The sequence below is a fragment of the Pyrus communis genome, chromosome 14, assembly GCF_041283825.1.
Source record: "Pyrus communis isolate YQ-2024b chromosome 14, ASM4128382v1, whole genome shotgun sequence".
Classification (NCBI taxonomy): domain Eukaryota; kingdom Viridiplantae; phylum Streptophyta; class Magnoliopsida; order Rosales; family Rosaceae; genus Pyrus; species Pyrus communis.
Genome location: NC_142578.1, coordinates 9,089,587 through 9,101,609, shown reverse-complemented (window position 1 = coordinate 9,101,609; position 12,023 = coordinate 9,089,587). Strand labels below are relative to the sequence as shown.

At 39.1% G+C, this 12,023-nt stretch overlaps 2 protein-coding genes across 2 annotated transcripts; one reads left to right on the top strand and one right to left on the bottom strand.

The window, feature by feature from the left end:
- The first annotated feature begins 251 nt into the window (after window positions 1-251).
- On the top strand, window positions 252-3,166 carry LOC137713086 (nucleoside diphosphate kinase III, chloroplastic/mitochondrial). Its single transcript, XM_068452337.2, has 7 exons — window positions 252-490; window positions 1,207-1,344; window positions 2,062-2,099; window positions 2,196-2,246; window positions 2,356-2,523; window positions 2,601-2,713; window positions 2,865-3,166. Exons 1-7 carry the CDS (start codon window positions 406-408, stop codon window positions 2,986-2,988), a joined length of 717 nt encoding a protein of 238 aa, XP_068308438.2. The 5' UTR covers window positions 252-405; the 3' UTR covers window positions 2,989-3,166.
- Window positions 3,167-8,347: 5,181 nt separating this feature from the next.
- Window positions 8,348-11,271, bottom strand: LOC137712046 (cytochrome b561 and DOMON domain-containing protein At3g61750-like). The gene is made up of 4 exons (XM_068451193.2): window positions 10,553-11,271; window positions 10,042-10,447; window positions 9,253-9,539; window positions 8,348-8,770 (listed from the first exon to the last, which is right to left on the bottom strand). The coding sequence occupies exons 1-4, from the start codon at window positions 10,784-10,786 to the stop codon at window positions 8,477-8,479; spliced, it is 1,221 nt and encodes a 406-aa protein (XP_068307294.2). The 5' UTR covers window positions 10,787-11,271; the 3' UTR covers window positions 8,348-8,476.
- Between the last annotated feature and the right edge of the window lie 752 nt (window positions 11,272-12,023).

Here is a 12,023-nt window from a genome sequence, read left to right as displayed (position 1 = left end):
GGCTAGGAAAATATGAATTCAACTATCAATGAAAGCACCAATTGTTAGAATCAAATTCGCGTACATCTGAAAACAAAGGCGAAATCCAATCATAATTACCATGACTTCTCTACAAATTTAGAAAAATACCACCGCAATACTAAGTGGCTCGTGTACCCTTGTATTAATTAAATAATAATCCAAGAAGTCATAGTTCCTAAATGGGCCAATTCCTTCCAATTATAGACCGGTAGGTGGCTCTTACGCATGGTATCGCATTGGCAATTTCGCACCCGTGTTGGCATTCGTTCCTTGTACTTCGGTTAGGTTTTTTGACTAAACCACAAACTTAAAGCTCTCTCATTCCCTCACCTGCTCTCTCATCGCTCTCTCTCTCTCTGATCTGAGCTGAGCTGAACTGAGAAAATGAGGTCTCAGATTTGCAGATCCGCTTCCAGAGCTGCGAGGTCCTTCCTCTCTACTCCCAAGGCCTCCTCCCGTTCCTACTCCGGTAACATTTCATCTCCTCTCTGTTTTCACCTTATTTTTTCAGCATTGATTTCTACGTGTTCGTTTCGTTTTTTGTTTCAGCTTTCTACTTTATTGATTTTAATCAAGTGTTTGATTGTCACAAATTCGGAGCTCGATCAATGATCTATACGCCATCTGTTTGTTTTCATGGAAATTGAATAAGAATTCGATCTTGACTAAGAAATGACTGGATTATTTTCTAGTTATTGGATTGTTTGGACGGTTCAACTTTGTTTACCTTTCCATGAATTGCTTTATCGTCAAAAACAATAAAAAAGGAAGTATTTTTTTACATGAATCATTGCTTTTCTTTTCTATTTTTTGGGAAATTATTATTGGGTTTTGCTTTCTTCTTTGATTTGATCTGTCGTCTCTGGATTTGACATGGATGGTCCACGTATTGGGACACCGATCTTGTGGGACTCACCTACCGACGGTTGATGTACTGATTCTTTGATTTTTTGATTCCATGATTGATAAGTAGGAACCGTTGTACATATAAAGCGGCATTGCTTTCTATCAACTGTTGTACATATAAAGGTCGTGGCTTTGTATGTGTTAGGCCCTTCCCACATCAAAAATCAGTGATTATTTCACTTTTTTATCGTGACCCACGAAAAATTTAGGATGATGCTTGTGTTTGTGTAAACCGGAGTGCAAGTTTTTTTATCGTGTACCATGTTGTCCACATTGCAGAAGGGCGAGCTGTAGCTACCGCAGCAGCAGCAGCGTTGGGTTCGAAGGTGCCTTTGTTTGCTTCAAGTTTTGGAAGAGCTGGTTCTGACAATGCATCTAGAGGATGGATTTCTGGAGCCCTTGCCATTCCTGCCGCAGGTATAGAGGAATAAAACTTTATTTCAGTTTCCATTTACTCTTTTTGTCATGATATGATTTTTCTTTTTGTTTTTTAATCTGCTTTTAGTGCTGTTCATGCATATCTGGTCTCCTAATGCAATTATTTTAATTGTCTAATCGTGTTTTTGAGATTGTTAGATTATGTTTCAAAAGTGTGATATAAACATTTTAGAAGGACATGACGGTATTAGATGTTAGAATACAGTACATTATCTTTGATGTCGATAAGTTTGGGTCCAAATGAAGAGGGGCCTTGTCCCTTGCCCAAGTTTTAGCATTGTGGCTTCCGGATCCTCTTCAACAATAATCATACTGTGCTTAAGCATGGTAATGGGTTGGAATTGTATCGCTTGGGATGTTTTCTTGACTTGACTTTGTTCCTTAATTTCTTCCAACCGGACATTATACATGAACCCCGCAATATATGTTACCTACCGTCAAACCTCTGCACTAATCAAATTCTATGTAGTCCTATTTATGTTTATGGGTTCTTCTCTCTCTCCTTCCCCTTCCTGTCTTCTTGTCTCTCTCACGTGCACATGCACATCCACACTTGAAAAGCTTTCGTGCATTTTCTGGTATTAAAGTTACTAGACAAAATCTTTGTAATAGCATGGCCAATATGATTCTTTTAATTTCAGTCTCTACAAACTAAATCCTAACACATCCTTGCTTTCTTTTCTCTGATTTCTCAAGCTTACATGCTCGTCGACCAGGAGGTTCATGCTGCAGAGGTGCTTTGAATACCTTCTGTGCCATTTTTTCTCACTGTTAAGTGTTAATACATCTTTTCATTCTATTTATTTACAAGTTTTTCATTCTCTAATCAGTTGGAACGCACCTTCATTGCTATCAAGCCAGATGGAGTTCAAAGAGGATTGGTAAGTTAACTGTTTGACCTAAGATTGTTCCCTGAAGCATGTGCCATGGCTTCCATGACATGTTTTATACCTTTTTTGTGCTAAGCCTTTTTTTTTTCATTGATTCCAGATTGCAGAAATCATATCTCGATTTGAGCGGAAAGGTTTTAAACTTGTAGGCATTAAAGTGGTTGTTCCTACAAAGGATTTTGCGCAAAAGCATTATCATGATCTGAAGGAGAGGCCATTCTTTAGTGGCCTCTGTGACTTCCTTAGTTCCGGCCCTGTTATTGCAATGGTTTGTAGGACTGATTATATGCTTGGATATGACAATATCCTTTCATCTGGCGAATCTCATATTCCTAACTCTTGCAGGTCTGGGAAGGAGAGGGTGTGATCAAGTATGGTAGAAAACTTATTGGAGCTACAGACCCCCAAAAATCAGAACCTGGAACTATCAGAGGCGATCTAGCTGTTGTTGTCGGAAGGTAATAGCTCGATCTTGAGTTTTTGATAATTTTATTGCATTAGTACTTTGCTTCTCAAACTACATTCAGTTACCTTTTATCTTCTATTTAGTTTTCAATCTCTCTATATTGTTCACTCCAATTCTAACTTCGATGCCACAATGCCGTGCAGAAACATCATCCACGGCAGCGATGGTCCAGAGACTGCCAAGGACGAAATCAACTTGTGGTTTACACCAAGTGAGTTGGTTAGTTACACCAGCAACCAAGAGAAGTGGATCTATGGAGTCAACTAATCAAAGTTTTTGTTTTCCTTGATTTTCCGGCAATGTAGGTCGCCCACATGAAGAGTGGGGTGAAAGTGGAGATTATTGTTAGAATAAAATTAAATTCCATTTGGGGTGAGTGAAATCTTTTGCTAGTATTTAGTACTCAATAAAATTCTTCACCGATTTCTAATAATCGTTTACGTCAGTTTGATTTGTAACTGCGGAGATGTGTATTATTTGATTTACTGCTTCACTTTCGCCGAGTTGATGTTGCTTAAGATTTCACTCACCAAATCTTTAGGAAAAAGACTTGCACTGACTAAGAAGCACAACCGTAGGACGAGTGTTCACATTGGCCGCGATAAAAGGTTGACGGCAAGTGCAGAGTCAATCCCAACGAACACTTTCTCAACACGAATGCTGTGAGCAAAACAACGCCCATAGCTCAGCCGCCATCAGAATCGCGGCTAATTCTGTCGATGGCAATTGCACCAGACCAGAAGAGCCATTAATATTGTGCTGGACGGAATCTATTAATTATTAAGCATGATATGAAGAACAATTTATTTTCTGATTATATTGGCAAGTAACGCATTAGCAGGAAAAAAAAAGAAGAAAAGATTAGCCTGGGCCTATTCATATGATTGGAATTTTCCTTCACTTCCTGGGAAAAAGTTGGATAGTTTGAAACTAGGGTTTAATCTCTTTCTTCGTCCCTACGCAATCGTCTTCCATTTCCCCTTCAACCCAGCGATTTCCTGCCTTTAGTATCGTGTTCAATCTGCCGCCTTCAACACTGTCTCCACTGCCCGTGATGTCTTCCGGTTCTAGAATTGAAGAGCAAGGAGAAGGAAGCAAAGGCAAAAGAGAGTTGAGAAAAAGAAAAAGAAAAAAAGGAAAGCTTATGACAAAGCTCTGCAGCAGCAAGCATGGGCTGCTGCTTCTACTTCGACCAGTAAAAAGATGAGGAATGCAAGGACTTGGGATGACGAAGACGAAGAATACCCGGAGACTCTGTCAGGTGAGAAGAAAAGGTTGGCGAGTCTTGTGACTAAAAGGTACCATCTTTGCGCCGTAGAGAAGTCATGGTACGAGAGGTGGGAGAAAGCGGATTATCCTCGGTGGATGCCAACGGCTTGAAGCCGTTTATGATAGTTTGGCCGCCGCCCAATGTAACCGGTACCCTTCTCATAGGCCGTGCTCTAACTGCTGCTATCGAGGACACAATGTCCGGTTATAACATTGTGCGGGTGCCTGGAATGGATCAAGCCAGGATAGCGACGCAGGTGGTTGTGGAAAAGAAGCTCATGAGGCAAAAACAGTTGACCAGACATGACAACGGCCGCGAGGAGTCGTGGCCAAGGTTTGGGAATGGAAGGAAAGCACGGGAGAACGATTCTACAGCAGCTGCGCCGTTTGGGGGCTTCGTGGATGTCTCACGATGGATGAGAAGAGATCAAACGCTATGACGGAGGTTTTCGTGAGGCTTCATAAGCAGGAGCTTCTCTACATGTGGCAGGTGGTGTCATGATAATTGCTTTTGTATTTACAATTTTATCTCTCTGTAATTGTAAAATGGATCTTTATTGTTATATTAATATTTAACATTGTGTGATTGTGTATATCCTTGGTAGATTTGGTTTAGGATTCATATGTAAACTAGTGATTCTATCCTATTAGGTTTTTTATTACTTGTAGGGCAAGTATATCTCTCCTTATGGTTTACTATAAATAAAAAGCACTGGCACAATGAAAACGTATCTACAATTTCTTGAGCTCTATTATCTGTCTTTCTCTCTATTGCCGCTGGCCCCCTTCCTTTCCCTTTTCTTTCCTTCGGTAAATAGGCCACAACACTATCAATCGCAGCTCACTCTCTTGGAGCTGCGCTAAGGAATCATAAAGGTATTGTCTGCTACAAACCAGTTCGCAATTCTCATCATGCAATCCAAGTATCTTCTAAAACATGGTCCAAATTGTCCATATTTTTCAGCCTTGATTGCATGAAACATTCACCGCCATGCATAAACCCCAAATTTTGGCATTTTGAATTTCAGATTCTGCTTAAATTGTTGTTTGGACTCAAATTTACACAATCGGTCTGTACGATCAAGGCTGTTGATTAAGCATAGCTCTCAACCGTCAGATGAAAAGTTGAAAATAATTTTATTATTATTGAAAGATAATATTATGATTTTTATCATAATAATTATCTTTAATACGATTCGTCATGATATTTTCTTATACAACAGAATAAATGAGATTCAAGTTATCTCTAATGGGAATTAATGACAACAGAGTTCAAATTAACTGGGGTTTGCTAGCAATGGACGCGTAGATTGAAACATCTCGGAATAAGAGATCAGCACGTGGGATTTGACATCACCAAAAGGAAAATAATGGTCATGGATAATGATAAAATAGGAAACCTAGGTAGGCTAGGCTTTTTTTTTTTTTTTTTTTTTTTTTTTTTTTTTTTTGCACCGTGATGGACGTTGTCAGATGGGTTTAAAGTGATAGGGGTACTTTGAAATTTCAAAGTCCTCTTTTAAAAGTCTATGGGCGCAAGGAGACTAAGGAGATTTTTGCTGAAACATGTGGAGTAGTGTTTTAATTGGTATGGTGTGATGGGCAGAAAGTCCATGGTGGCATTATGTCTTATGCTGAAGGATATGCTTCAGTTTGTCATGAAGATCCTCAACTAAAGGATAGGAGATATAGCGCATAGCTTAGATGCTATTCCATGAGATAGAATTCAATTAGGACTCTCCATGAGTATCAAGCTGCACTAAGCAGTGGAGTTTAACCTTCACTATAAATACAAAAGGTAGTGCAACATTTAGGGCCCCTCCAAATCAAAACACAAATTGCCCTACGCAAAGCTTCTCAACAACCCTTGAGATTTTATCCTTCTCCCCTTTCTTCTGCCAACACATCTTCAGTTTGAATAAACAGCACTGTGAATGCAACTGATGACATCTTCAGTTTGGATAGATAGCAGTGGAGCCGTAGAATCAACTGATCGATGAGCACCTTCAATTTGGATAGACATAACTGCTTCGAGACCGACTGGTTATTTATCTAAGTCTTGATCAACAAGGATTTCCGAGTCCTTGTTGGTAGAAGTCATCTCATCAGCCTTCTCGGCGAAGTGAGGTGTTACCAGATTACTACATTTGGCACATTGAAAGCTGAATTTGAAATTAAACTTCGCAAAACTAGCAGCCTTGTCTTCAGGCTCTAGAACCCAAAGGAAGAGACATGTTCCTTCCTCGGCTGCAGTTGCAAGATCAAGAAGTCAGCAGCGAGCCCAACGCACACCAACATATTTTACTCCCCGGCCGAGCTCGGCCGAAGAGTTGGCACGCCCTGCACACAACTGAAGGACGTAGTTAACTTATTAGTTACTCGGTCTGCACGCCACATAGGTTTGGTAGTTTTTAGGGTCAACAATTGTGTTCGCATTATTTTATATATTATATTTGTTGTGAATTTGATGATTGTGTGAGAAACCAAAGAAAAAGAAACAAAATTAGGGTTTTTCCACCATGACACGCGCGAGCCACGGCCTAAAGCCGTCTGAGCCTCGCCGCTGGAGCCTTAGAGGTCCCATCTAAAACCCAGAACGACGTCGTTTTGCGTCGTTCCTATCCTCGGCCACAGGCCATCGCCTGGGCTTTCCCCGCAGTCGAACCCAGCCCCTTAGTTCATGTTTTCTTGTGAAACCTTGCAGCCCCAACGACCTGTAGTCGTCCCCGACGAAATCCCAGTCAACCCCGACGACGTGGTCGAGATTTCGAACCATAATCTCACCAGATTTTTCAAGATTCAATTCAACTCTCCCATGTTTTCAACCATAGTCACGAGCTCGATGCTCACCGCCAACCACCTCAATATTATTGAGCTCGCGGATCGTCGCCAGGCTCTGAGCACAGCCCTGGTGCACCTACAGAGCACCCCTAGCCATCCACTACAAGCCCTGATGTCAAGAAATCTATCTCTGTCGCAACCTAGAGTTCCCGGTGAACTCCATAACTCGACTCAACCACCTTGAACCGAGATCACTTCATGCATCCATGTTGGTTTGCCCGAGACCCATCTCGATTCAATCTATTCTACACTACAATTATAACTGGATACGAGCCCGAAATCTTACATTAGTGTATTTTTTTATTGTGCGGTCTACGTGCCAATTGTGTCGCGCTTACGTACAAAAATGGATTATTAATAAACACAGTTTTTTCGTCATTAAAAGGAAATAAGAACGTCAACATTCATGTAGAACAACGTGACGAATCCCAATATATCTCATTTACATCTCTGCACTACACAGTTTGAAACTGAAGTGCGACGTATTCTAGATCTTCAAAATGTTACTTAAAGCATGTCGGATGCTTTTATTGATCTAATAGGGTCAGCCATCACCACCAATTGACTTATCTTTTTTCCTTGAATTGAAGCAGATCGAGCGGGGTTGCTCATGGCGGATGTGCATGCAAGGAAGGTGGAGGATTGGAGATAGGGAAGAAAACTTATGTTTGGGGGGATTATGAGATGGAGGCTGCGGATTGGGATAATGGATGAGGAAGGAGAACTTACGGTTGCAAAATTAAATTGGATTCTTGGGCTTTCATTTTATTTCAGTTATTGGGCTTCGAGAGGAATAGACTAAAAGGTTTGGGCCTAGGAAATACAAGTCAGGTCTGATAGTTATGTAAAATTATAGCATAAATTAATTTATATTAAAACCAGTCTGGTTCGGTTCAAGCCGGTTATTGAGAAGTAAGAACTGGAACCAAATTTAGTCTATTTGGTTCCATTCAGTTTCTGAACTGGTTTTGGCTTTTTTCGTTAACGCGATTTTTTACCTTTTTTAACAGGTTCAATTTGGTTTTCTGGTTCGACTGTTTTTTTGCCGATCTCTACTTGTGTATCTTCATAAGACCTAACTCTAACCCTAATTCCGATCAAACCCCGCAATTGACGATTGATGATCGAATCTATGTTCTCTACTCTTCATTCTATTCAAGAACTATCATGGAAAGGATTCCAATTATTGTTCCTATTTTCAAAGTCCGGTAAAAAAAAGGTGGCCCAAGAGTTAGCAAGTTTTCCAACCCTTGTTTTCTTTTTAACGTTGAATTGATTTATTGCCGTTTTTCAACTAAAGTTTTGCAAAATTCTCCGTCTGGCCTATGGAACTTGAGGGAAGGCAATTGATATTTTTACATGTCAACTATGTTCGTATGGTTTTGCTTCACTACTTACCATCAAGAACATTGTACAAAGACCAAAGACCAACTAGATGTTGATTTAGCGGTGTACGGACATCCTTAGTTCGAATCCCCTTTTCCCGTTGATTAGATGACCAAAAAAAAAAAAAACATTGGAAAGCTAAATGATTGATGTTTAATAACACTAATTGTTAAGATCTCAATTCGTATACTTACATAAACATCGACCATCATAAGAAAGTTTAATAAAAATAATTTACTAAATAGTAGTGGAATAAATGCTAAGTTCGCGGAGGAACTTGAAAAAGAGGAGGCTCATCAGCGGTAGTTGCAAGTGCTGCTCTTTTCCTCTGAAGCAAGAGCCGAATTTCCAGAATTATTTGGGACAAAACGAAAGTAGAAAAGGCGCACAAAAAAAATATCTTAAAAGGTTTCCCTCCATTTCCATAAAAGAGACCAATGAAAATATTGACAAGAGCAAGCACGACCACCCATCTCCCGACCCATCGATGGCTCTTGTTCCAGTACTTCCTGACCTTGGAGGTCCTGGATGGCCTCATGATAAACTGGCATATCTGTGATCACAACTACCGAAGTCAAATTTAAGAACTCAAATAAAAAAGTTAAGAGAAAAGAGCACCACATAACAGAATTATGCCGGAATGATCATATATATTAATATGCGACACCTATTTTCACATACTACATTGATCGATTTTCAATTTCAGAGACCATCTTGATGGGGTGAGTCAATTTCAGAAACTATTTGCGATAAAAACCTTTTCTATAATTGAGTTTTGGAAATCATAGAAAAGTATGGTTTGATGATGGATTTTCAAATAAGAAGTTGTGCATGCACCAGACCTTTTTGAGCGGTAGTTAATTTAACATTCAAAGTATCGACAGACATGTCAGACACACTCATTTTGAAGGATCAAGTGCGAAACGCATGCAACTTTTCAGACTTAAAAATGAATAAAATTCATCATATGGGACACAATGTAACAAAATTTTAATTGAGGCAACACGTGAGATTAAGAATTAAAGAAAGGATGACCTGAAGAACACTGAGTGCAAGCACAATGTACCCTATGGATCTGTGGCTGTTAAAGTCAGCATGTACTAGTTCATATAGTGTCCTTCCAACAGCCACACCAGAAAGCCCCACAAAGAAACCTATAAACTGAACTGATGAATGAAGGTAGTACCACAAGGGCTCATACTCCCTAAGATATCTGGCCATTGATGCTCCGAATGGAATTATTATGCCCCATCCAATAATAGTTAGTATTCCATGGGTCATCTTCACTTTCCTGCTGTCTACAAACCCTATACGAATGACTCCTGCATCCAGCAGAGACCAAATAATTAGAACACATATATCGTTTTTTATATACGTACAACGATATATTTACACTAAGAAGTTGGCGGATTTGGCCTAAACCACATAATGAGTCAATCTTAATAATTTAGTATCAATCTTAACTTGCCATTTATGAAAGTCAATCACACAGTGTACAACGCTATACTGTAGTGCTAAGTAGCATATATATTGCTAATTTACTGCAAATTCTAGCATATCGATTAATCAAAGACCATGTTTAAGAACCCAAATAACCTAATAAAAGCAAAACTGCAGGCTATCACTAGACCTCAAAAGCTAAAGTTGTTAGAAAATGAGTCAATCATGTGCAGGCTATCGTGGAGAATGAAAGAAACGTAGAAATAGTGAAACATATATTTTGCAAATCGAAGGCTCCATTTTTCACCGCCTCTTTACCGAAAAGCTTAAACTGTTAGAAAATGAGTAAATAACATGAGAAAATAAATCAACTTATGAACCAACCTTTAGGGAAATCAACTAACAAGGCGCTTCTATATTTATGCATTGGTAGGATGTTGTTAGCACCAGGCTTTCCATGCCCGGCAGCAAACAGAAAGGGTTGACGATCAAGACGACTGGAAAACTGGAGTTGAAACCCTAGATAAATGATTTGGTCCTTGACAACAATGGTGGGTGTAACATTAGTGAATTTCAATTCACCTTTATCTGGTATGCTTTCATCATTCCTCGTACGTCCTTTCAAATAATATTGCTTTACTGTGCCCGATCTGCCGTCTCTGTTCATCCATCCCACCACGGCACTCGAACCGACCATCATGCCGTCCTTTGACACCCCGACCCCGACCCAACTGTTCTCGTTCATTCCCGACAGTACAACAGTAAGAACAGCGTTATTGTCCTGAAAGAACTGTTATATCACATCATGTCATGGTCATATCACGCCATATAAAAACGTAATTAGTCAATGAAGAAATTGGGTTTAGTTCATAATCGAGAATATACGATCGCTTACACTAATACGGTAGCCGTGCCAATCGAGGGATGAACAGATGGATTTCGGTATATCATGGTAGGGTGGCTGGAGAACATTTAAACGTGTTGTGCAAAAATTAGGCAGTACTACGATATCATTCCGACCAGCATTGACCAATCTCTTATTTGGCTCTAATAAAAATATCATCATCGTGATCATGAAAACATAGCACAACATTATCAAAGAATTTGATGAATTCCCCATCATCAACATATGACCATATGATCTACAACAAGAAGAAAGAAGCTAGCTAATAGCTAAAAATAATTTATCTTAATCTGTGAAGTTGCATGTTGATCACGATGATCCCCTTCGATGTTTCTTGATTTGCACGTAAATATTAAAAATAAACCCTCCATAAAAGAAAGAAGTAGAAAGAAAGAAAGAAAGAGGAGAAGCTTCTACTTTTTTTTGTTACAAAATAAAAAATTATGATATTGGAATTGAATTAGGGTTTGTCATGAGGGTGTGGAAAAGAAAAAAATGATGGGGTATTTCCTAGGGTTTGAATTCTAACATGCATGGCCATGAAGAAGGTGATGGATGGTTCCCGCCATTTTTCTTTCCAATGGCCACTCAATCGTCTGGTACTCTTTTTTATGACCACAAATTCTGAGAACCTGGAGAGATATAGAGAGTAGAGAAGAGGTCAACGAGGTCTCTGCATCGTACTTGCATATACAATTCCCTCTCCACATTTAATTTAGTAGTTCCTCCTCCTAATAATAATCAAAATATATGATCATTATTCTAAATTATAACAACCTAGCTAGCTCTTCTGGTTTACACAAAGGCCATTGAAATCCAAAGTCCAAACGCAAATTTAGGGATAAAACACAAAGACACTCATAAAAAACTAAATATCTATAAGCTTTTGTAAATAATCTAACACTTGAAAACGCAAGAACTCAACTTATTTGTTAACTACATGAATATATGATAAGACAATGTTAGAAATTTTGTGTCAAATCCAATCAATAGATGACTTAAACATAATGTTACTATTTTAAAAATACCTGCATAGTGCCATCTAAGCCTTGCCTAGGCGCTAGACGGTTATTCATCATCATGATTAATCCCTAGGCGTTCAACATTAAGAAAGGGCGCCTAGACAGGTCTAAGTGCCCAACAAGACCGCCTAGGCACCCGCCTAACCTGCCCAAACCCGCCTAGGTCGCAACTCTCACTTAAACAAAAAATCGATAACTTTCATTTTTGCATTTTATTTTTTTCAATAAATTACAAGAGACTTATTTAATACTTAGATGAACACACATTATACGTTTGTTCCCCATTTTTTCATTATGTTCTAATATTTTATAAGGTACACTTTGGATACGGTCCCTAACTATCAATATTCTTTGATTGAAACCTTGTTGGTTTTCAATTTTTGATCGAAGTCCTTGAAATTAATGTGATAATGTATTTCTATGTAGGTTACTATATTTTT